We start from the raw sequence: 25,696 nt of genomic DNA, 5'->3' as shown, positions 1-25,696 counted from the left end.
ACAGCCCCTGGCACAAGCCATAACTTGTAACAGACCTGGGTATTGGCTGGGAAAGTGCTAGGTGGCATGGGCCAAAACCACACCAGGGAGCTCTCTAAGCCATGTATGGAGGGCTACAGGATAGTGTGAGCTCCTATCTTGGAATTATCTTTCTTTCTAGTAGAGATGCAGCCTGGTACACTTGGAACCTGAGCCTGACACTTGCTTTGAATGTTCCCCTTGTGTTTCTCATAGAGCCTAGCATCTCTTCACAGGAAACAGGGAACACAGTGGGACTAAGCACCCTACAGGCAAACTGGGATGCGCCAGGCTAGAAGCCTGTCAGGGTCTGCCTCATCCCACTGATCCTGTGTTGCAGTGGAAGTGGTGCCAAAAGCCCAGGCATGAGCTGCTCTCTCTTAGTGGAAAATGAGAATGGGGAAGAAAAAGACAAGTCCAGTGTATGACTGCATGAAGAATGGCAACTGATGGAGGAGCATGGTCAGAGATCTCATATTCCCTTTATCTGCTATAGACCAGGCTTTCACAGATAAACACACATGACCACTTACTGGAATTAGAGGAAAATCCACCAGTGGCAGAGCCAGGGCAGATAGGAGAGGTAGGAAGAAGTGGACAGTGGGAGATCAGGAAAGAAGGAATGCTCAGCACAGGGCAGAGAAAAGCCACATGGGGAAGTGGAAGAGGGCGGTTTGTGGTTGCCTGCAGCAGCAGTGTCATGGTTCAGGCAGGAGGATGAGAAGGTGAAGGAGAAGAAAGGATCAGGACAGGTAGAGTAATGCAAGCATGTTACTATGCTTTGTCATGGCTGTGAACCCTAGACAGGCGGTTGGATGAAACCACTGGAGAACTGACACCAGTTTTAAGCTGAAGGATGCACCTCTGAAAAGCCAAATGAAAAGTGGTGGGTGAATTTCTGAGTCCTTGTACTTCTGCTCCACTGCTGTCTTTTGCGTGACCAGGACAAGGCAAATGTGTTCCCTGCTTGGAGGAATCTTTCCTGCTTGCCCCGGGTTACCCTGATTAGCTTGACAGTGCTGACTGCCCAGTAGTGCCCAGAGCTGCTTTTTGCCAGGCCTCAGCCTGGCACTGTGCTCCACTTGGGCTGGTCCCCTCTTGGTGGCCGATTAGCAGATTTTGAGACAAGGAGAATGGTCTCTGGCTCTTCCTATGCTTTCCTTTCCTTCTCTAATGGGTGTCAGGACCTGCCTCAAGGCTGCTAGCTAGATGGGCCCTGGCACATCCCAAGGTGAGACCCTCACCTGCCACCAAATTCTCCTTGTTATAAGACCCTGCTTTGTGACAAGTTTTCGGGCACATAGCCACGGGAATACAGACAGCCTCAAGTAAAATCATTAGCATCGCACGAATCTGCCCACACTCAAACCTGGAGAACCTGTGAGGCACCTGAACAGATGACAGCACCGCTGGGTTGATGAGAAGCGGCACCCGAGAGGTGGCAGCAAGACGCGCGGCATCTCTCTCCGGCCCTCGTGTCCGCTTCCCGCGTGGAGAACACAGCGGGGAGGGTGCAAAGGGACCCCCAAGCGCCCGACCACGGGGTGTCCCGCCCCGCCGCGGACCGCCCCGCGGGGGCGGGCTGGGTGCCCCCACAGGGCGGTGCGCGGCGGGGCGGTACCCACGGGGCGGGGCGGGCGGCTGCGGGCCGAGCCCGCCCGGGTGCAGTCGCCGCTCCGCGCCACGCCGCCGCGCAGTCCCCGCGCCGCTCCGTGGGCCGCCGGAGCCGCACGTCGGGCCGCCCTCCTCTTCCTCCCTACCGCCGCCGCCTCTCGCTATGAATGCACGCCGGGCCCTGCTCTCCGCCGCCTTGCTCGCCAGCCTCCTCTGGGATTTACCTTGCTGCCTCCCGGCTTCCCTCCCTACCTCCTCGGAGCTCGCCGCCTCCTCCAAAGGTGGTCGCAGCCGCAGGGTGCCGCGGTCCCCACGGGAAAACCGCCCGCGGCAAGGGGGACACGCCATGGACCGGGCGCTCCCGCGGGCAGAACCCCACGAGTACATGCTGTCTCTGTTCAGGACTTACTCTATCGCGGAGAAACTGGGCATCAACGCCAGCTTTTTTCAGTCGTCCAAATCCGCCAACACCATCACTAGTTTTGTAGACAGGGGACGAGGTAAGTTCTGGCCCCCCACGCCCCTCACGGTCCCCCCGGGGCTGCGGGTGTCCCTTCCCGCTGCGCTCCACGGTACGAGGCTGCCGTGCCGCGGAGCCTGGTGCTGGGGAGGTGGGGAGCGCGCTGCAGTGGTCACCGGTGCTGTTCCCCGCCCCGGTATTGCAGGAAAGTGCAGATCCCTCGGTAAATTGGGAGTCGCGTTGTTTTATTTTAAAGCAAACGGCCCCGCGGCACTAAACCCGAGCCGAGGCAGCCCTAAGTGCTGCGTGCGAGAAACACGAGTGTTCCTCCCTGAATCGTCATGAGCTGGTGGAAAACACACCCCAGCTTTGCAGGCGGAATTTGGGTGTACATTCAACATTGAAAAAAAAAAAATTAACTATAGCTCTTCTGGTTTCTTTCCACCCGCCGGAGATAGGGTGGCTCTTATCGACGCGGCTGCACAGCGAAAAGAAAGTTTAAACTGACCGAGGGCAAACATCTTCTGCCTGAGGCTGCTCTCGCCTCGGGTCGCGTTATCGGGGTTACCTGGAAGAGCCCCGAACCCTTCCGAGAGCGCTGGGACTGGGACCCTGCGGCTCCACTTGCGGGGGGGCAGCGTGCAGCCCAGGTACCGCCCGGTACCGGGACTCAGCGAGGGGCGGCCGGACTTGACGTCTGCTCCGGGGCCGCATCCTTTGAGCTGTGTGCGGGGTTGGTCCTCACGCACCCCCGGGCCGGGATTGGCAGCAGGGCCCGCTACATTGGGCCGCAGAGCTTCCCGGGCGGCATCGGTGCCGCGGGGTTCCCGGGCCCCCTCCGTGACCTGCAGCCCCGGCCGGGGCCCTCCTATGCTCCTTTCTCGCCGTCGTATCGCTCGTACCCAGGGCCGCGGGTACACATTTCTTGTCGATCCAGAGTAAAATTTCCCTTCCATAAAAACGCCCCTCTGCCCCTTTTATGCCCCCCTTTTTTCGTTACCCTGGTTGTGAGCCATTAAGAACAGACTAATTAACAGGTTCTTAATGAAGGTTGCGCTTTCATTCCTCCCTCTCTCTCACATCTGAAGACCCTCCCCTCCGTCCGCGCCTCCTCGGGCACTGGTGTACCTGCCGGGGGCTGGCAGCACCGGGAGCCGGGGCAGCTCACCGTCCTCCCGCCGTGCCCCAGCCGTTTTAGGGCACAACACAGCGCCGGGAAAGTCACACGGCTCCCTGGAGCTGCAGAAGCCGATCGCCCCAAACCAAATCGAACCGAACCCAAACCGTCCCCCTTCACCGCCTCCCCGAGCCGGAAGCTTCTCCCCGCCCACGGCACCCAAGGCTCAGCCCCTTGCCCCATTGCTACCCCTGGCTCGGGGGAGTTCTTTCCGCGGAGAGCTCGGCGGGGCTCTTCGCCTCCCGCCTTGGTTCCCGCCTTGGTTCGCGCCTCTCTGGGCTCGGGAGGACGCGTGGGAGCGCCCACAGTATGTGCCCCTCGCGGTCGGAAGCCCGCAGACGTTTTCGAGTGGAAAGGGGAGAAGGGGTTTTGCTCTTCGCCTTATGGGGGTTGTTTTCTTCGTCGCTGTTAAAAGCGGGGGTTGGGGGTAAGAGGACTCCTTTCTAGAAACACGGTTTCGAAAATTCAGCCGTCAGAAAGGAGCTGGACCGCTCCCCCTGACGGAGAAGAAACGGGGTGCTAATTCTGCGAACCGCAGGAAATGGAGCCGCCCCCGATATCATCTTATTCTTGATAACCAGAAGAAAGACAGTTAATTTAACAAATTTAGCTCATCTCGCTGTATGTGAGATTCTACTCCGAGGGAAGTGATTTGCTAACAGAAGTCCTGGTTTGATTAAGGAAAAGCCTCACTTTTCCCCATTGATTTTGATTTGATGTGTCACAGGCTGTGACCTTCTGCTGGACCTTCTGAGGGTTGCTTAGCATCAAGCCACTGATTGGAGTATTTCAACTCAGTGATCTAATTGAGTGTTCATGTCATAACATATCAAATATTGTCTAGTCTCCCATAATGAAGTGGACCAGCCGATGGCACATCACCAAAAAACTTCAAGAGAGCTTCCGTTCCTCTGAAGTGGTAGCTATTTTACTGCCCACCTCCCCGTGGGCTCCTAGCCCAGTTAATTGGCGAGCTGGAGTTGTGCTGATGATGAACAGTCTTTGCTCAGGGAAAGCGGGGAAGGGGGGGCAGATTTTCTGTCACTTCATTTGCAGACAGTATAGCCGCCCAAATTGACCCAATTAGACGGGCTGCTCTTTACCTAAGCGGCAGCTCCGGGGGGGATATGACGGTGGCCGTCCCACCTGCCGCACGCCATCCTGCATGGCAGCATTTCGGGGGGACAGCAGCCCGCAGAGGAGCGCGAAGCAACTTTTAGTCCTGCCGAGAAATCCCCTTCCCGTTCGAGGCGGGTTGCTGTGCCTGCGTGTCCGCGAGAGCGGCCGGCGGGGCTGCTCGGCCCTCGGCTCCGACCGGCAGCAGCTCCCGGCCGCAGCAGTCCCGGGCCCTCCCAGACTGCGGGGCAGAGCGCTTCGGTGCAGACACCGACAGCAGCTTCCCTTTGCTTCGCTTCTTCCCTTCCCGCTTGAAGCTAATAAGATCGTTTTCAGGGTAGCGCGAGAGGGAGTGAAGACTCACTACTGATTAATATATATGTAATTTTTCCCCCCGTCGGTTGAAAAAGAGAGGAGAAAGGGGAGAAAGGGTTTGCGATTCCCCCTTCTCCACCCCCTCCCGCCCCCCACTCGCTCCCCCTTGTTACGGTCGCAAGATCAGACAGGACCTAACTGAATGTAGGAAAATTACTGTTGGCACATGAAGTAACTCATTAAAACGCAGATGGTGCTCTCACTGGCCTCAGGACCCCCAGCATTGGAGCTCCACAGTAAGGCAGGACAATTAGGAGCTGCAAGGACTCCACCAGGCAGGGGAAGAAAAAAAAAAAAAAAGAAAAAAAAAAAAAAGAGAGAGCGGGAGGGAGCTGGAGAAGGGAGCTATAAACAAGCGATCCCACAGCTAGCAAGAAACGCGGCATGACTGGGAACAAATCGAAAACAAAAAAGAAATAGCTGGAGTGCGAGGGAGCACGATTTTCGAAAGGATCTCCGTGGGAAGGGATTGCCACGAGGGCCGGCTGCTGCGAGTGCCCCTCGCCTCACCCTTTTGTGTCTGCAGAGCTGCCCGCAGCACCGGCACCAAGGCAGGGCTCCCGCATACGAAATGCCGCGGTCCGCGCCTAAGGGACGGGGAAATCGAAATAGGTCAAGATCGTCTCCTTTTTCCCTCCCCGTTTTCTTTATGCAGTTTCGCGTTCCAGTTGGAAGGCAGCTGATTCCGATGGGCAGGGATCCGAACATCGTTATTTTGCTCTTGACTGAAGGTGGTGAATAGACGGCTAGGACGAAAGGGGGATCCCGTGTGCAGATACAGAAAATGGCTCGGCAGTGCATGCGGCAGAGGAAAAGAGTGTAAATCTCACTTGAAGTTCATCTAGTACAACATATTTATGCAAAACAGCGGGTTTCTGGGTGGACCGAAAGCTGCAATGTAGTGTAATCTGTGCAGCGCCTTTGCCCAAGCAGTGTTGTCGTTGGCAGAAGGAAAATGAAATATAAACAGGGAAGTATTTTAATGGGAAAGGAGGGAATTCACAACTGTTAATTATTTGGTGACCTTGTATTCGATTTGTTTGGGCCCCTTATAAAAACACTAATGCAGACCAGACGGCCGGAGCGCGGCAGCGAGCTGCCGCTCCTCATCCCCGCCGTGCACCCGGGAAAGGAGCGAGCGGCCCGGCCCGGCCCGGCCCGGCCCGGACCGGCGGGGCCTCCGCCCCGCGGAGCCGGTGGCGCGGGGGCGGGCGGGGCGCGGGCGGGGCGCGGGTGGCGGCTCCGCGCTGCCTGTGCCGGGAGGTGTTGCGGGGTTGGTGTTTTGCCCCCGCGCCGCGGGAGCTGCGGGAGGGAGCGGAGCGCGGGGTCGGGGCGCAGGCGGAGCGGAGCGCAGCGTCCCCTCGGCGGCTGCGGCTGCACCTCTCGCCGCTTCCCAGCGAAAATGGGGGCTGTCGGCGGAGGGAGTATTTTTTAGTTTATCTTTCGTTTGTTTGTTGTCCCTGGAGGAGGCGTGGGGTCTCGCGCACGCAGCGCCGCGGGACGGGAGGAAGGTCCGGGGAAGCGGCGCCGGGAGCTCCGTAGATCCGGCAGCTCGGCGGGGCGGTGCGCTGCCACGGAGCCGCTTTGCTAACAGGACGAGTAATTAACGCCTATCAAATTATTCCAGGGGCTCATTTCGGACCCGGTCCTGATTTTTTTCGTTATTACTATTATTTTTTTAAATCCTGCGGGGCTTGCTAAGAGGCTGCATTTTTTTTGTTTTGGTTTGGGTTTTTTTTTGCGGGGTGGACACGTGGGGAACGGAGGTCCGAGGTCTCCGCCTCGGAGCTGTGGAGTTTCCGCCGCCCGCGGGGAGATGCTGTGCCGCAGCTGGGCTGGCCCCAACCGGCAGCCGAGTGGCCCGCGGGGAGAAAATCCGGCGCAGGCCAGGGCCACTCGGTGCTGGGCACGGCAGCGGGGCGCCTCGCCCTCCTCATTTACCTCCTCCCTTCACAGCAGAAAAAAAACCTCAAAACTGTCGATCGGAGGAAACCCTCCTTTCCTTGAGATTTCGGGGCAAGCCGAAACTGAGGGTTGGAGTCCTCTCGTGCCTGAAGTCTGATTTATGAGCGAAAGGGGATGTTTCAGTCTTGGTTAGTTATGGCCAGATCTGTATGCTCTGTTGCTCTATCTTAGCACTTCCACATTTACCACTCAGAAGTATCTTTGCTTCATTTCTTAGCTCCAAGCTCTGGGAATATTCAGACCGATTTTCTCAGCACGAATAATTTCGGAGGAATTATTTCTCCTCCGTCGAAGTGTTTCGGGTAGCGTAACCGCCGCAAATGGGGAAAGGGAAAGATACTGGGTTAAGGTCTGTTACAGCAGGTAGAATCCCCCCAAGGAAGCTCCAGTCCGCCTCGGCGCATCTCCTGGGACGATGCCGACAGCCGAGGGCCCGGAGCCTTGCGGGACGTCCCGCGGGTGTTGCAGCGATCCCTCTATGCCCGAGGGCCGAGAGTCGCTCGTGGGAAGCGGGGAGGTGGCGGCGAGCGGGAGGCGGGAGAGTGGGGCAAGGGCAGGCAGCTTTCCCGGAGCAGGTACAGTACAGCGGTGATCAAAGGTACATCACAGCCAGGTGTCTCCCTGCGCCGAGGAGGGAAAAAAAAACAAACCAAAAAAACCAAAAAAACCAGCCTTCCAACAACTACTTAGTGTTTTTTGGCAGGATTGGGAATTCGTCCGAGGAAGGTGTGGTCTTTCTCGGTTACTCAATAGCGAAACGAACGATACATTTAAATCTAATCACTCGGTGTAATAAAAAACCGCGGCGAGGCAGGCGCTGGGAGATGTGGAATTGAAACCCGGAGAAATACCACACATGGAGAGTCAGCCCCTTGTTTCCACAGCTTGGGTAATGCTCCGAAAGAAATACCTGTCAGCCTTGCGACTCCGCAGACAACGTATGGGCAGACCTTCGCAATTAGGGACAATATATGTTTTAATTTCCAGATTATTGTTGTGCGAGTGTCTGCAAAGTGTCTTTAAACTGAAAATGTGCTTTTGGTTTGCGAGTTTAAATATGGCTTGAAAGAGAATTTGGGAATGGGAAAAATCTTCTTGAATGTGGTTTGGGTATAATTTGCAGTGATGTAAAGTTAAGATCTGAGCCCTGATGAATTGGCTGGGAGCCCAGTACCTGATCTGCCATGAAAAGGGAAACTTTGTGTAGCCTTCGTTAACCCCCGTCTCTCCTCAAAGCCCAGACTGCGGCAAGAAAGCGAGCCGGGAAATGGGAGAGGCTTCACACAGGGAATTGAGGGAAAAGTCCCAAACCAGTCATTCATTTAGCTTCGGAGATGCTGAAACTGCAGCCACCGCACCGCGAAGGAAAGCGTGGGGGAAGGCGGGCGGGGGCCCGGGGCAGCGCCCCCGGCCCGGCCCGGCCCGGCCCGTCCCGCCCGCGGGAGCACCGGGCACGCCGCTGCCCGAGCGCCTCGCGAGGGGCAGAACGGAGTAGCACTGCTCTCTTCCATCCGCCACTGACACATTCTTAAATTTCAGATACACCTACTCCCTCCTTCTGTCCCTCCTTCCCCCTCCTAATATTTTATTTTCGCCCTAAATAAAAGAATAAACTACGGAGAGTCGAAATAGAACACATACTTACTGCGGAGCTAACATTCATCTACATTAACGCTACAAATATAAACACACCTTCCCGGTGCATTTTCTGCAATGTGGCTTTCCCCAGCCCAGCTGGGATGACTTCGCTGTTCGCACCATTTCGGTAACGGGAATATCTGTAAGGACAGCTTCAGCTGAGAAAAAGGCAGATCTCGAGCTGGCTGTTAGAAACCCTGGGTTTCGCCTCAGTCGCTCATTGGGTTTAAAGGAAAACTGAAGAGGACAAGCCCCTGTCCGTTGTGCACTGCTCACAGGAAGAGAGAGGGACAGTCAGGGTGTCCCCACGCCGACTCCGCTGCCGCTCTTTGTGTGCTGGGAAGGCAGCAGCTTCGCTGGGACAAAGGGTCCCCAACCTAGACCCGTGTCTCCCCGTTTTGTGGAGGTTCCGGCGGTCCCGCTTTCCCTCTCCGCCCTCCGCTGCTTTTCCCACCCTCTCGACTGCGCTGGGAGCGAGCCAGTACTGGTTTAGGATTATGTATTCATCTGGAATTATTAGGTTACAAGAGTGAATAAATAGCGTTTATCTGATCGGATTCAAAGCTGCTTATTTGAAACAACCGGCAGCCCTGCCCCTTTCCCTGCCCTCCCGAGAGAGGCACGGGAGCCGGCAGCTGCCTGAGCCAGTGGGACTTTTCCAGCACACAGTTTCGGTGCTGCTGAAGCCCGTCTCAGAGATCCGCTTGACTGGGGCACATTTCTCTGCAAATCGGCCGTGTCGCCAGCGTGCCATGCCACCGAGCAACGCGGACCAGCCGTGCAGCGCCCCAAACCCTCGCCAAATTGGAGCCTCAAAAGATGCTGCTTGGGGAGCATCCCTGAGTATGCCTTTTGGCAGCCACAGTGCCGGAGCTGGTTTCCTCCCGCACCGCCCGGTGACAAGGGTCTGCAGACCCTTTAAAGCCCATTTTCAGCAGCGGGGACATGTGGGGAATTCAGCCTCTCGCTGCTTGCCTGGATGCTACCCCCGAATGGGATTATTTCCTGCGCTGCGACAGGCCACCTGCGTGACGGTTCCTCGGGAAGGGGAGAGGCGCTGCCACCTTCGTGTCGCCTCATCCCTCGGGGAAGGGCTGCCCTTTCCCTGAAAGCTAAGACTGCCGGGCAGTGCTGCCTTGCTCTTGCAGCCCGGCAGAGATAAGGGGGGGCCCAAGACCATGGCCCTGGCCAAGAATAGGACAAGGAGGAGTATATGTGGGGGTGTCTGTTCCAGAGGGGCAGCGGCCCGGAGGCAGCATTCTCCTCATCCTCACCCCATGGCGACTGGGAGTATCAAAGAGAGCGAGCATCTCTCTCTGAAACCAAGCGAGACACCCGCCTCTCCATCCCCTAAGCAACGAGAGCGATTAAAAGCGAATCCGTGCCCAGGCCCGGCTCTGCCTACATCCCGAAGCTGGGAATAGCCGCAGAGGAAGATGCTGATCTAGTTTCCTCGACGGACGCTGGAGCCCTTGAACGAAGGTCTGAGGCATCTCGGCAGGCCAGGAGATCGGTCTACGCCCTTTCGGATGCCCGGGTGTCTGACAGATGTTGGATGCAGGAAAAAACCTCCAAGACGACGAGAAAGAGGCGAAGGAGGACCTGCGCTTTTTTCTTACCCGAGGGCTCATCCGCTTTTCTCTAAAGCTTCCAGGACCCCCTTGAAGGAGGAGGCAATGATACCAGAGATCTCCTGAGCTGTTGGACCCTCCTCCTGCAACCACGTGCACCTCAGCCCATGGCCCGCGCCTGTGAAGGGTAGAACTACCCCCACGCGCCCCCAAAACTCACAGGAGACTCATGGACCGAATCCTGGTCTGTACTTGCAGTGCTGATGAAACTGTCCAGCACCTCTAGGCAGCTCCCGATGGGTTTCACTTTTATTTTCACAGCTCGATAAAGCAGCTGTTGTCGTCACCTGGACTGTGGCAACATTTTTCGGGCTCTGCTCGTGGTTTTTTTCAGTCTCCTCCCGCACTCCCTGAGCGGGATGCACGACCAGGGCTGCCTCTCGCCCCTCGCTGGGAAGGAGAAGCCCCACCGCGAGGAAACAGACAAGCCTGAAGTGGGAGGCGGAGACAGGGATGCGAAAGGCCTGGATTCAAATTTTCCGGGATGCCTGAAAGGCCTGACCGATTCCGCATCGCTCCCGCCGGCGCGCAGCCCCGGGGCGGCGGGGAAGCTCCGGCTCGGGAACTGCCTCTCCTTGCTGACTCCTCGTACCACGCCGGGCGAGGCGGGGACCGCGGCCATGCCCCGGCCGCCTGGCTGCGGGAGCCGGGCAGGTGTGCGGGGCCCTGCGGGCGCCCTGCTCCGCAGCCTGAGATGCCGCGTGGGTGCGCGGCGCGGTCCGGGCGGGCGCGGGGCCTCCCACGGCGGCTCCCTGCGGGGCAGGTCTTTTTCCCAGCAATTCCCGCTGTCCCTGATGCACTCTACGCTCCATCTCCCTGCTGACGTCTAGGGGAACACGCAGCGACGCGGGGCGACTGTCGAGTGTGCTAATCCGCACTGATTAACTGCACGTTAATCCGCATTGATTTTTTACATCGCCGTGGCGCTTCTGAAGGTTTTGGTTTGCATAAATCATCCCCTTGTCTCTGCTGCCCCGCAGGGGGTTCCCAGAGACCTGTCAGGTAGAGCCGAGGTTTTGAAACATACTGATTAGGAATCGTAATGACTTTGGATATCGATAAATAACAGGCGGGTGTATAATTCTTTAGTCTGTTTCTACGCCCGGGGCGGGCTGATTTTGGGAAAGCGGCGAGGGGCTGCTGAACAGAGGCTCCAGTGACACTTTTACTATAGAAATCTACACAAGCTTTACTAGCTTCTGGGGAAACACAGGGGCTTTGGGAATTTTTGTATTTGCTGGGTTGTAAACATTTTATTGGAAAGCAGCTCAGGGGAATCTGGTTTGCTTTTTGCGCTGCACTTTGTACACCGATGTGTCAAAAAAGAAGTCCAGGTTTTCCTTAGAGGAGCACAGATACGTGTATATGGGGCTGATAGGCAGAGGATGTGCGTGGAGCAGGGTCTGCCTCTAGTCCTGGAGAGCTCTCTCCTGTCTGGTGCGGGTTCTTCCATACTTTCTTTCCTTTCCATATTCTTCCTTTTCCTTTCCATATTCTTCCCTTCTCCTTCTGCTTCTTTGGCCTCTCCCTACCCTCCCCCGGTCCCGGTCCGGCTGGGGGTGGGGGGTGAGGCAGGCAAGAGCGGCCCCGGCCGGGCAAGCCGGCGGTGCTCCCTCCCTCTCCCGCCTCAGAGACCTCTCGGCAGATCCCCCCAGAGCGCAACTGACTGTAATTATTTTTATCTCGCAGACGATCTCTCGCCCGCTCCCTTGAGGCGGCAGCAGTATGTGTTTGATGTGTCGACCCTCTCGGAGACGGAGGAGCTCGTGGGGGCCGAGCTGCGCCTGTTCCGCCGCCCCCCCCAGGGCCGCCCGCCGCCCGCCGCCCCGCTGCACGTGCAGCTCTCCGCCTGCCTCTCGCCGCGACCGCTGGACTCCCGCGCCCTGGACCCGCGGGCGGCCTCGTCCGCCGGCTGGGAAGTGTTCGACGTGCGGCAGGGCCTGCGGGAGCAGCGGCCCTGGAAGCGGCTGTGCCTGGAGCTTCGGGCCTCGGCGGACCGAGGGCCGCGGCGCTGGGTCGACCTGCGGGCCCTGGGCTTCGCGCGCCGGCCGCGGCCGCCGCAGGAGCGGGCGCTGCTGGTGGTCTTCACCCGCGCCCGGCGGCGGAGCCTCCTCGGGGAGCTGCGCGCCGAGCTGGGCGCACCCCCGCCGCCCGCTGCCCGCCGCCCGCCGGCCCGGCGCCAGCGCCGCACCGCCTTCGCCAGCCGGCACGGCAAGCGGCACGGCAAGAAGTCCCGGCTGCGCTGCAGCAAGAAGCCGCTGCACGTCAACTTCAAGGAGCTGGGCTGGGACGACTGGATCATCGCCCCGCTGGAATACGAGGCCCACCACTGCGAGGGCGTCTGCGACTTCCCGCTGCGCTCCCACCTGGAGCCCACAAACCACGCCATCATCCAGACCCTTATGAACTCCATGGACCCCGGCTCCACGCCGCCCAGCTGCTGCGTCCCCACCAAACTGACCCCCATCAGCATCCTCTACATCGACGCGGGCAACAACGTGGTGTACAAGCAGTACGAGGACATGGTGGTGGAGTCCTGCGGCTGCAGGTAGCGGGCGGGACGCCCCTCGGCGGCAGCCGGGTCTGCGTCTGGCGGAGGTGCGGCGGCAGCGGCGAGCGGGGCCCCCGTCCCGCGGCCTGCCGAGCGCGGCTGGGGCGGAGGGGACCGGCGGAGGGGCGGGCGGCGGCCCGGCGCCGGGGTTCCGCGGCGGCTGCCCGCGGCGGCGGCGGGGGCTACGGCAGCGTCGGCCCGCGCCTGCCGGCGGGGAAGGGCGAGCAGGCCGGGCAGGCGGAGAGGCCCCCGCCCGGTCCCTTCCCCGCTCCCCTCTCCTCCCCCGGGGTTTATCTGGCGATCTATCCTCCTCCCTCCAAAGGTGAAGGCAATTTACCAAGTACAAAAAGAGTCGGGGGAGGGAGAGGGAGCAGACTGATCCCTCTCTCTGAAGTTGCTCTGAAGAGGGCTGTTTCATTTCTGCCCTCTCTCTTTCACATTCCTGCAAGCTTACCAGCCAGAAATAGCCTACGCACCCCCCCCCTTTCCCTCTCTCCCCCCCAAGGGAAAAAAAAAAAAAGAGAAAAGGAGAAAAAAAAATGGGAGTTGCTTAAGATTGTAATTATCAGCTAGGTTTTATTTTAAGACAGCAAGCTGTGAAGAGCGAAGTGTGCAGAAAGCACAACCGGGTGGATTGGAAAGGAAACTGCTTCGGGTCCCACGAAGAGTGCAAGGATGCCATTGCCAGGTCTCTGGGTAGCCGTGTCTCGGCGGCCCTCGCAACTTGCAGCAGTATTATATGCAAATGTTGTGCTGGAAAAGGCGTTTTATGTAAGATTTCTGTTTCTTTCCTACCTTTGGTCTCAGCTGTGGCTTCACCTGAGGAAAGTGCACTTCGAAGCTCTGCCTAGCCCTTTCTTAATGTAATTATTATGTTCGTAGTTTCAGGCTTTCCCCCACCGATTTCTAGAATTGTTGGCTTATCTGGTATTGCAGAGCTACAAACTTGTGGAAAAAGATAAAAAAGAGAAGAGAATAATATAAAATGCTAATAAAAAGACTCGACCAGGAGCATTAATTTAAAATGCACATTTTGCTTTGGATGCACTGTTGTTCATGTAAAAGTTGTAAATATTTGTTTATTTAAACAGACTGAAAAGTGCAAAATGGAGATGAACAACATGCATTTCTTTTTTAATGTACAAAACATGATATGCACTCGAAATGTTATAATTTCTAATATTTTAAAAGTTTATATTTGAGTTGTACAGAATTAAGCATTAATCAAATATTTCATCCTTACTTAACATTATCATTTCCTTAAGATATTATTACAAGATTTTAATTCTGTGCTAATAATGGAGAAAATAATTTTTTTTACTGTCTACCTCAATATAATGCAAGTATTTACAACTCTAAAGTTATCTGAGGTAAATTAATATTCAGAACATTTTTACAATACACCTTTACTGGACGATACTACAACTATTATTGTATTATTAAACATTTTTTTCTCCAAAAAGTCAGCTTGCTTTTATATGTTCTATTATTTGATTAAGTAATTCTGAGTTCTCAAGTAAATATTGGCTTTAATTCTAAAATGCTGCAGACTTGAGTTGGATCAAGTGCCACTTGAAGGCGCACCTAAAGCCATTCCTCCTGTCTGAAGACTTTTTGTACTCTCACAAGATCTTTAGTTTCGTCTTTGGTTTATGCCAGTGGCATAAAGCTGCATTGTGTTTTTATGCATTTTATGCAATGATTATTGTAAGTGGGAGATTGCATTAAGGGGAAAAATTCAGGCAAACGTTTGTAAATCTCATCTGTATTGGGGACGTTAATATACACTGTATGATGATGATGAGCAAAAGACAATGAATGTTTTATAAATGATATTTATTTTGATGCAATGGGTAATATATTTATTAAATATTTCCTGGCTATCTCTTAGATAATGAAGAACTATTCAATGAGTAGCTGTTTCAGTAAGAGAAGGACCTTCTCTCAGTGATGCGTGCAGAGGTGGTACAGGCAGCTCGGGGGCTGTGAGCCCCACTCTCAGGGAAAAAAATAAAAGCCTCATCTTATATGCAGAAGGGCTGAAAGAGCTGCTCACCTTGTGGAATGTGTTTGAAAACAAGGTTCCTTTCATGGAAAGTGGATTTTTTTTTGCCATATCACAAGATCTGATCCCACACGTTTTTCTCTGACCAGCTTTCACTCCCTTAGACTGGTGCTTGAACAAAGGAGTGCAGAATCGGGCCCAAGTGTTTGAATAGCAGCAGCTAAGAGACCTGTAGAAGACTCCAGCCTTAGAGTTGGTACAACTACCAGAGGAATATTGCTTTCTAGTACTTAATAGTTTTTCAAGTTCGTTACTAACAGTAGATTTAGAAATTATGGCTGACAAAGCCAGGTTCACCATGTGCAGTTCTGACTGGTGTGAATTTTAGTTGCTGTTCTGACCACACCAGTTCAGTCTTTTGCTATGGATCAAGACTCTGCTCGCTTTATGAGGGAAAGAATGGGCAAATGATGTCCAACAAGCTGCAATATACTCTCTGAGGAAAGATAACTGAGATATGTAAGACATTGTCAACTGGAAATGAACATGATGTAAAATCTGAAATTCTACAAAATTGTCAGCTAGAGAAGGCTGAATGAATCATCTCTTTATTTTGCTGTCTATTGAGCAAATGAATTATTGTGTGTACAGACAATGCTTTGGCTAAGACCATACACTGAGAGTTTCAATGCAATTTCCTTTCCATGTAAAAACCAATATCGCTTCTGTTGCAAGCCCATTCATCACATGCGTGGTGGCAAGCTGTGCTGTCACTGAGTTGTCCTTTCTGCTCCACCTCAGACATGGCTTTGGGGAGCTTCATCAGACAAAATTCAACTGTGGGAGGCCTAAGAAAACTGCCATCAAAGGAAGTTGTTAAAGAGGCAATGCTTTTCTCTCCTGGGTATACAGTGTAGTGCAGTTTGTACCTTCTTCTACATTAGCTGAATTTTTGGTGACGTCTTTAATGGTCAAAAAATGTTTGAAAGCCCCTTGTCCCAAATGCCTGTGGTTGGTAACCTCAAAAAGGAGTGGAGAACCAGAAAAAAGGCAAAGATAGTTAGAAACTGCGGTATCTGCTTTGGAGGCGTACCTTTTGTATATTGCTTACTGAAGCAGAGAAAACATTGGCCTTTTGGAGCATGTGCTCTGCATTCTATAGCTAATATAACATTATCTGAACCCATTTTGGCAAGTCTGCTATTCCTAAAGATGGGATCTCTGCTCACTTCCTTTTTTAGGTCTGCAGTATTCTTTTGCACAAATCTGAAAAGGAGCAATATCATGCTGAGAGGGAGAAGTGAACAGATACAGCAAAGCTGATAGATGGTATTTCTATCCTTGCACTTCCCATCCTCTCTCCTGCCCTCCCCCCAAGAGATACCCAGTAAATTGAAAATGTAACAAAAAATACCTGTAATTATTTTTTTTAGCTTTTTTGCTACAAATTTGGCAAGCCTTTGTTACAGAGAAATCCAAATATGGAAGTGCAGTGGATACACAGCTCAGATCTCTTTGTCCTGCCAAAGTAATATGAAGTTTCTTTTCCATTTCTCAACTCCCCATGCTCAAAATCACATTTCAAAAGGGGAAATTATTTCTTTTATTATGTTGCTGGCCAGAAGAGGGAGCAGAATCTATGAAATAGTGGGAATAGACAACGAGGGACAGAAGACAGCTGAAGTTGGTCTGGCTGATGGTGTGATACTTATCAACAGACGTTATACAATTCATCCATCACACTGGCTGTGCTGCTCAAGCACAAGAAAATCACTGACTCATCTTTGAAGTGTAGATATGCATTGGAACAAATTCTGAGTACATGAATGAAAAATCAGCATGGGACTTAAGCCCTTTTATAAGTAAGCTCCTTTTTGGACCATGGACTCCCTCTTACATTTATTTGTCAGAGGGGCGTGTTTCTGAATTTTTTTGTTTTGTTTTGTTTTTTGTGGGGAGAAAAGCTGGAAATTCCCCACGAAGAGCAGATCCAGTCTTCCTGCTTGTCATCTCCATGTAGATGAGAGGTTAGTGTGTTTACTGCATCTATAAAATAAGCACGTTGATTTTTTGCAACTCAGTGTTTAACCTCAAATCCTATTTGAGCTGCTCACATTGTATGAAACTTCTTTCTTCATAAACTATTATCTTTGCTTCAGAAGCACATCTGAAGCTTTGAGAAAGTTGAGTGACTGAACTTCACCCTTGTCAGTCATTCAGAGGCTGGGCAGCAGGACAGCAGGTATCAATAGTGTGTAATTTGTTCTCTCACATAGCAACCATGTGCTATAAAGGAGTATATTCCCCTAGAGCAGGGTCCTCTTGTCAGCATTCAGCTATATTATGTGATTAGATTTCCAAATATTTGTTCTTGTTTCTTTGCAGTGTCAGACCTATTGTAAACTGAGGATGTTCCAGCTGTTCATAATTGTGAGGGAGGAGAATCAACATATTGTCCCTGCTACACTCATCACCTGCCTATTTCTTGGTGACTGCAGCCTTGAAAATACCACTGTCTTAGTTAATATACATTACTACTTAGTGTATTATGCTGTTGGGAATTAGAAACGGTTCTCCCGAGGTTTTACCCAGACCTAATTTTGCACATCAGCCTGATGCAGAGCATGGGACTTTATATTTGCCTATGTGCTAGCATTTTGACAAAACTAGCATTTGTTTAAACTATGAGTGCTGTCAACCCCCTCTCTGGAGCTGAAAAATCTGAAATTGGACTGTGGACCTTTATCTGATAAGACTGCTTTCCTACTAACAACTTTCTGCACCATTTTTTAGGAAGACCTTAGGGAGAATCTCCATCCTATGGAGCATTGTTAAATCAGTCAAAAAAGCATTGCTTTCCAGAATGTGAGATTTTTATTACTAGAGAAAAGTGAGTGAAAATGCTCCTAGGACAGCAGATTTTGAGTGAGTGGGCAGGAGAGACCTCAGGTGAGTAAGAAAAGTAGAGGTCTGGTTGACAACTCATTGCTTTGGTGGAAGTGGGAAATTGCAGGAGGGCCATAGAAGAACGAAAGGGATAATGTAAGGGCAACCTGCCAAACATCTGAGATGTTTTCACTCTAATGGTAAGAGTATGGAGAATAAACAGGAAGAACAAGAAGTCTTGGGACACAACAAAGGCAACAGTTTAGTCAGCATCACATAGGCTCAGTGAAATAAATTGTGGCACTTCAATATTAGCAGAGAGAGTATAATCTGTGTAGGAAGTAGAGGCAGTAAAAAAGGGAAGAGTATTATCTGGTATATTAGGAATGTATAGAAGGCCAGAAAGAGGGAAAGACAGAGTGGTTGGAGATGAAACAGAGGAACAGTAAAGCCCTGCTAAAGATCACTGAATGAGGAGGAGGCTGATGTCACATTTTTGAGCAACTTCTGGGAGTGTCCTGAGGATATGAGGTAGTGGTAATCTAACTTTATCTAACCAGATTTTCTGCTGTCAGAAAATTTAAAAACCAACAAAACAAAACCTAACAGCACAGCACAAAAAGTTCCTCAAGTTTTTGTAATGTGTTTGGACAACTCTTTCTTTCAAAGTATTAAGGCAGTTATGGGAGACATGGCCAGATAAGATATGATAGATATGATTAATAAAGAGAAACTTGCTAGAAAGCAATTTGAGCTTATGTGTCTGTGGAGGAAGAGAGCACGACCAAATGACTCCTGTATGGCAGATTTCCTCACTTTGGGCAATTGATAGGGAAAGTTTTGAAGGGAGGAGCCAAAAGGAGAAAGAACCTTAAGAAAACAGGCAGTTTGGAAGAAATCCTTAGTTAAAGATCTCATAGGAGCCCATCCTGCTGGCAAGGGGGGTAGCATTGGAGAAAATCGGAGGTCTGAGTCAGATCTTGTGTGGTTATCTATCGACAAAACCCCATCATACAGAAAGTGAGCAAAGACACTACTAGGATAAGTAAAAGAGAAGGACTGAAGTATAAAGAGTGCAAAAAGGAATCAGAAAAAGAAATTAGGAAAAAGGGAAAAGGCTTATCACTTCACGGGGATGTCAAACAAAGGACAAATGACAGAGTGGGCTGAAGTGTGAAACACCACCTTTGCAAGTAGGAGACACTTGATATGAGAGGCTGAACACACTTAGGACTAGCAAGGGAATTGAAATGCAGCTCACAGAAGAGAAGTGAAGGAACCTTTGAATAAAGGGCATATACTCAGAGCAGGAAGTCCTGGGGAAGTTTACTCTGGTATAATTAAAGAACTAACCACAGGAATTTCTGAAATATTAACAAGTGTATTTAGGAACACAGAGAAGATTTAAAAGGTACCAAGAATTACAGACCAGACAACCTGCCTCAGATACCTCCAATACTTTGAGAATTACTGCAACAAGTTCAAGTGCTTCATAAAATAGCAACTGCAGAATGATAATGTGATAAAAATATCCAGTGTGAATTTATCCAGAACAAATAATATCTAATTAGTGTCTTGTTCTTATTGTTAAGAGTGATATGCAACTCAAGCATGTAAGTTTCCAACATGATTTTGCTACATTAAAGGGACAGTTTGGTGTAAGTACAGTGAAATGTAATAGCAACAATACACAGTTAAGCACTTTATGCAAAATATTACACTTAAGAAAGGATAACATCAATCAAAATGTAAAAAAATTCCTAGTTAATAATGCTCATACAAGAGAGAATCTGGACTGTATAGTGAAATGAGTTCTGAATACAAGGTAATGAATGATTCATTTAGTTGCCCAGTATATTCCAGAGAATAACAACTGGTATCTTCTGGATCACTGGTAGCCTACTGGCCACAGGCTAACATGACCTGGGACATCAGTGTATGTGGGCACAGCAAGTGCCTATGTAAGACCCACTCAGGGCCAACCCTTTCTCTGTGTGTTCTGAAAAATATTTGCAGTTATGTCTACCAGGGTGGGCCTTGCTCAGTCCCTTGCCATCAAAAGAGGAGGGAGTAGAGCTCCCAAGGTGCTGTTATGTGGAGAACTCTGCAGTGCCACAGTGCCTGAGATCTACACATCATAAACTGCCTGACACTGAGAAGAACTAAAAACTGTTATGCACTCATCTGCTATTATCTCCCTTGAGACATACAGATCTGAATTTTCCTCTTGAAATGGAAAGAGGGGATTTATATTAAGGCTTATTGTGGCACCTAAACTGGACTGTACACATTCTGGGATGTCATTAGTACTGAGCAGAGTGGAATAAATGTCTCTTATAACTTTATATAAGGCATTATGCTTAATGCAGCCAGATGAATGCTTCGCAAGGAAGGAAGAGAGGGAGTCCCTTTGTTCACTTCCACTCAGATGGGGTCCAACACTGGATGAAAGTTTCTTGTTGCCATCATAGGCCAGACAATGGGTCATAGCATGACAAAATTGTGCTTCTGTGAATTCACCAGGCACAATTTGCTGTTGATGCCAATTCTGGTCAAAAAACCTCCCAAACCTCAATCAGCCTAAAACCAGCTATCTGCACTTTCCAGCAGATGTTCTGCAGCCAGCTGTGTCCTACAGCTGACTCTGAAATACTTTTCAGAAACTAGGTTTTGTGTCCTCAGGTGTTTTAATCTAACATTGCTGTTCTGTTTGTCATTTATTTCATATTGGTTCAGATGTGGAGCTCTGGGGAGGAGTATTGGATATTACTGTGACTAGACAAATAAAAGCAATGAAAAATCTGGTCCATCTTGAACCAGAAACCCTGTGGACATGAGGGGAATCAGCTCTTGCATATATGTCTGCAGGCCCTTGGCACAGCTGTGAACAGAGTACAGCATACCTGCTGATCAATCCTCTTACATACATCTTTGATTAGTGAACAGGAACATCCACTATGACACAAGCTCCCAAATGTTTTTTTCTTTGTTGTTTTAGAGGGAAATAAATTACTATCATAATCTAGAGCTGTAATCCTGTAAACCATACTCCTGTCCCTTTTTGTCAATACTCTACAAGTAGAATATTTTCATTAACAGTGCTGAAGTTGTAATGACTCTTCTGTATCATTTGGTTGCTCTTTCTTTTTGTTCTTTCAGAGTAGAATCTAAAAACCTATTTAAATTAAAGGCTATTTTGCTGGGAGACAATGCAAACAAATTCATGACTGATGAAACAGGCAGCAGAGCCATGAAACGTTAGGGCATACCTACATAGTAGGTATGGCTGAAAGGTTTTGAGAGAGAAAGAGGAAATAAAGAAGAAGTGTTCACCATATAAGGACTTCTCAAGTGTTTCTGACTTCACATTTTATCTCAGGAAGAAGAGTACTCTTTACATTAAGAGGAATGCCAAGATGGCAAGGAAGATGAGCTTGACCTGGGGCCATTAGAAGTGTGGCAGACAATTGGAAAGCAGTCACATTTGCTTGAAAAATGACAAAACCCAACTTTTTCTCTAATTATGAGAGCTATGGTATTTGAAATTGCTGAGGCATCTACTCTCTAGCTGCCCCTTAAGTACCACGCTGTTACAGATGTGAGAGGTTCAGAGTAGCTTAGAGAAAGCCAGGATGATGTACTCCTGGACATTATGTTTTGTACAGCTTGGTAGTCCTAGTGGGTTTGCAAATATTTCTTGCTCTGGATTCTGCTCTGTTCTCTATCAACAATCACCAGGACAAATTCCTTGATGTGAAGGTAGAATTTATTTCAGATGGAACAGCCCAGATAATGCCTTCTCCTCCCTACAGCTTTGGCTTTGGTTTTTTCTGTTTGTGGCACAAGCTTTGCCAGGAGCTCTGAGGCATTTAGACTCATGGCCTAGCTAGAGGGTTTTGTTTTGTGTGAGGAAATATATGCATTTGAATTCAAAGCAGATTGTTTTATGCAGTGTCAAATTCTGCGCAGATGGAACATGATATGATATGTTGAAGTGGGATATATAGCATATGGCTATAATTCAGGGAAACACATTTCTCCAGCTGGATACCTGCTATTGAGTTGGAAAACATGTGTCCTGCATTCTGGTAGGCTTCCACCAGAGCAGTGAGAGGACATAAAAGACAGGTCATTCCTGGTATTGAGTATCAGCTAATACTTACATCTATTTCACTGGTTTCATAGTGCTGTTCACAATTAAGCCTCCTGTTATCACAATGAGCATAGTGCAACTGAAAAAAAATAACAAAAAGCTGTTGCTGAGCTCTACACCCACAAGTACATGTGGACAAGCCAACATATGCAAACAGGCTGGGCTGCTTTAGGGCTGGATGGCCATGCCTTCTGCACTTTCTTGTCCCTAGGGAAAACACAGCCTGTGCTGCCTCAGGGTGTGGCCCTTCTTCCAGACACCAGCCCTGACTCTGGGGCTGCATCCCATGTCTCCATGGATCCCCTGAACCTGGAGATGCCCTTGGGTGCAGCACCCACCTACAACCCACATCTCGCTCAGTCTCACTGTGGTGCTGCAGTGAGCATCTGGATGGGAGCGATGGTGTCTTTGGACAGAGAAGCTGCAGCTCTGCCTGGGTCCTGCATGGTCTGGCAAGGTGTAGGCATAAGTTCACAGCATCCCTAAGCAGGCAGGAGCCAAGTTGTACATGATAGACCTATTCCCCAAGGAAAATGGGCTCATTTTGGCCCATGGCCAATGGGAGAAGTGAGATGTGACTTAAGCTGTATTAATCATCAACTTATGCCTTCTGCCAGGCAGAGGTAGGCTGAGCATACAGCTTCTTCTGTGGTTCAACTGTTAAATACCTCGTGGTCAGGTTCATGAGTAATTACCTGCCTCAGCCAACTTAAAATAACAAAGCAAGTATAAACCATTGCCCTGGAGGGATCCATCCTTTTCAGTGCTGCTGTTCCCTGCCTGCTGATCACCCTCTCTGCTCTCTTGCACCCATCCGGGCTCTGACATTGCTCTGCTCCATCCCAGCCAATCATTTCTCTCCTGTGATCAGGCTAACAATGCTCCCTTCTCACACCCTTGCCTCTGCTTTTTCTTACGCAGATTCTACTCCTCTTGCCCTTAGTTTTATTTTCATAACCTTGTGCAGCTAATAACTACGCTGAATGTTGGCCTTTCTCTGGCCTCTTGGAGATGATGGCATCTGCTATTTCCTCCTTCTTCTCCCTCTTCCACTTGTGGCTTTTTCCATGTTAGTCACCCCTTCCTTACTCCCAGATTTAAAGCCTAGCATACACAAATTTCATTATCTTCAGGTGCAATATACCCTTGGAATTCTGCTAGTTCAATTCACACCATTCCAGCCCCCACAAAAGGCTAGTCTGGCAAAATCCTGATAGCAAAAGTGGAGGCTGACTGGTATGCAAAAAAAAAAAAAAAAAAGTTTTCCCTAGCAGCTTTCTTTTTTTTTTTTTTTTTGCTTTCTTATTTTTACATAAAAAATGGCTACAATTTTTTTATGATGCAAAGCTCTGCCCCTTCACTGGAACAGACATATTCCTAAGAAGAATAAGAGATCTTTATGTCTAAAAATATCACTGAAAGAAACTTCACTGTTGATATTAAAGAAGGTTTCTACAAGGATGGAGAAAAAAATATCACTTTCTGTGTTTTTTCATCTCTGCCTTCTCAATTTTTTCAATACCATGTGCCAAGCAAAATAGGAAAACACAAAATCCTAAAGACTTACATTTTTCTAAAAAAAAGTGAACATTTTCATTTCATTACAGGCTTAGATCCTCAGCAACCCTTCTCCCCCCAGCATTCTGTTTTTCATGTTTTTTATAAAATCAGCAACTGTTCCCCTCCACAGCAGGAGCGGCTGGGGCAGCTGGGATGCTCTGAGACCTGGCAGGTTCAGCACTGCAGGAACCAGGTGCAGGAGAATGTGTTGGTTCCTGGCGCACCATGGGGCTCCCTGGGACGTGACAGTGACACCAAGAGCAGGTGTGCCAGGCACACCTCCCTGGCATGGCTGAGCAATAAACCCAGACACCATGCTCAGCTGCACTGGCTTTTCCCCAGCCTGCTGATGGCTCCTATTTCACCTAAAGTGACATAACTGGCATGGTGCAACCCATCTCTTGTTTCCACAGATTCAAAGAGATTCCTCCTAGAAGGTTGTGGGAAGCAGAGAAATATGTATGTGACCCGAGGGCAGGCATAAGCAGCTCCCATCGTAGAGACTCTGGAGCAGCTCAACATTTCCCTTTTGCAGACAGCCTGCAATGTATCTTGATGAAGAAAATACTGTAATTTTAATGACTATTTCTAAAAGGTTTTTCATGTTGCAATAAGGACTGAAAACAGTAAAAAAAGGACAGATATTGTCCTGCATGGAGGATGTGGAAATTGCAACACGTTTTCTGCCTTTGTACATTGCAATTTTCAATATAGTCTATGCATATTCCTGTCCCTTTTGTGCATGAACATGGCAAAGTTTGAGTTCCATGGGCAAAAAAACACACTGCATTTTAAAATGTTAGTTTCATTAACAATATATTAAAAAAAAATAAAAAGAGGAGGTAGAAAACAAAATTGCAGGGTTCTTATTCCTCTTATTTGTGCTGGAAGGGGACAGGAGGTCATGTCACTTACATGAGCAGCAACAGCTTAACAGCACAGCCCCAGTTCTGGATATTTTAATCAAACCAGAATCAAAACAGTGATGATGCCCAGAGGTGTGTGAGGGATGGAGCTGCTCATAAATGTCAAGTTAGAAAAAAAGCCACAGCAGCTGTTATAAAGTGTAGTGAACACTCTGCTATGGGTTTTGGGTCATATGCACCCCTGAAGCATTCATGGGAACCCCGAGCTAGCTGATGGAGGTGCTCATGGATTTCCAACATGTTTAATCACTGTGAGAGGCTCTTCAGAAGAGGGAGTTCAAAGAGCTCATGGCCATCTCCACTTCCTGCCCTTCTCAGCTCCTGGACCTTACAGAGGATATCTCTGCTGCCCATTTAGGTTGAGGAGAAGCTGAAGGACGTAAGCATGTCACTTCTCTGTAGCAGCAGATGCTCCATGAGAAGATGATGGTTTGTGTGCCAGAGCAACAAAGCAGGTTGGAGCTCTGCAAACAGCACCTGTTCCAAAGTGAGGAAAGCAATCCCAGCTGGAAAGTGTGGTGTATGCCTCATGTGGCAGTGAAGTGACCCTGGGAATAAAGTGGCTGCTGGAAGCTGTCCAAAGGCTACCACACAGCAGCTGGTGGCAGGTCTCGCTGTGGGTGATGGTGGAGGGTCACGCCACCTGCGCTGGTGGGGAGTAAGTGTGGTGCACGTGTTGTTATTGACCCTGGAAGGAAACACAGACTTTGATTTCCATGACCTTTATGGAGGAATAGTGCTCAGCACTGTTGTGACAGGAGAAGAGGTGCTTTTATAGGGAGAGGACTATCTGTAATTAGGGCACACAGATGCTGTAGGAAAGTCCTGATCAATACCTCGGGATGATGGAGCTGGATATCTATTCCTATCAAACTGAGGCTCTGACTAAACTCTTGGAGAAATATAATGTTTCTGTTTAATAATAGAGAAAGTGCATTAATGTGAAGAGTTGACATGCTATCCAAATTTTGGACAGCTCTGTCTCTCCTGAGTTTTGTGTTTGCGATAAGTAAGTAATGTCCCACAGTAACTCTGCAGTCCTAAATATTTGGTTGCCTGTGTATTTCATGGAAGTTTCCCCTGATTTTGAAAGGTCACACAAATGTTAGAGTTTGGCCGGATGTGAAAACCAAAGAACCTCCCCTGAGTGCTGCAGACCAGCAAGTCACTGGCCACCCTTGGATGCCACAATCATTGTTCATCAGTTTATTAGATGGGCTGTGCACAGGAACGATCTCTATGGAGTTAGGAAGTCCAGACCAGTGAATACTTCTGTACTATTTGCCAGCTGTTGGAGGGGAAAAAACCCAGCATCTTTTTTATCTACAACCTTTTCTCCACTGAAATACAGTTCCAAAGGAATCTGAGCCAAGGGGCCTGATGCTGGCTTTATGCCTTATATAGAGCTGCTGCTTTTCATGCAGCACACCTGAGTTCTCAAAATGGCATAAAAACCAATTTAACCAGTCTCAGAGGAATGGGCTGGAGTGTGGAGTGCCCTTCTGGGCACTGCAGATGATGGAAGTGCCCATGATCTGTGCTGGGGCATGGTGTGCTGCAGCACTCATGGCTTCTCTTGGATTTCCAGATACAAAACCCACACTGCTGCAAAGGCTACTTG

General features: G+C 50.1%; 1 protein-coding gene across 1 annotated transcript; it reads left to right on the top strand.

Annotated features, from left to right (window-relative positions):
- The first annotated feature begins 1,795 nt into the window (after positions 1–1,795).
- GDF6 (growth differentiation factor 6) lies at positions 1,796–12,546 on the top strand. Its single transcript, XM_053954261.1, has 2 exons — positions 1,796–2,132; positions 11,684–12,546. The coding sequence occupies exons 1-2, from the start codon at positions 1,796–1,798 to the stop codon at positions 12,544–12,546; spliced, it is 1,200 nt and encodes a 399-aa protein (XP_053810236.1).
- The last annotated feature ends 13,150 nt before the right edge of the window (positions 12,547–25,696 follow it).

This window comes from Vidua chalybeata, chromosome 1, assembly GCF_026979565.1.
Source record: "Vidua chalybeata isolate OUT-0048 chromosome 1, bVidCha1 merged haplotype, whole genome shotgun sequence".
In the NCBI taxonomy this organism is placed as follows: Eukaryota; Metazoa; Chordata; class Aves; order Passeriformes; family Viduidae; genus Vidua; species Vidua chalybeata.
Note: the sequence above shows the minus strand (reverse complement) of the source record. Positions and strands in the feature narration are given on the sequence as shown.

Excerpts from the sequence above, each read along its gene's own strand:
- GDF6 (XM_053954261.1), top strand. The coding sequence starts at position 1,796 with ATGAATGCACGCCGGGCCCTGCTCTCCGCCGCCTTGCTCGCCAGCCTC. Across the intron at positions 2,133-11,683 it reads TTTTGTAGACAGGGGACGAG|ACGATCTCTCGCCCGCTCCC; the intron begins GTAAGTTCTGGC and ends TTTATCTCGCAG.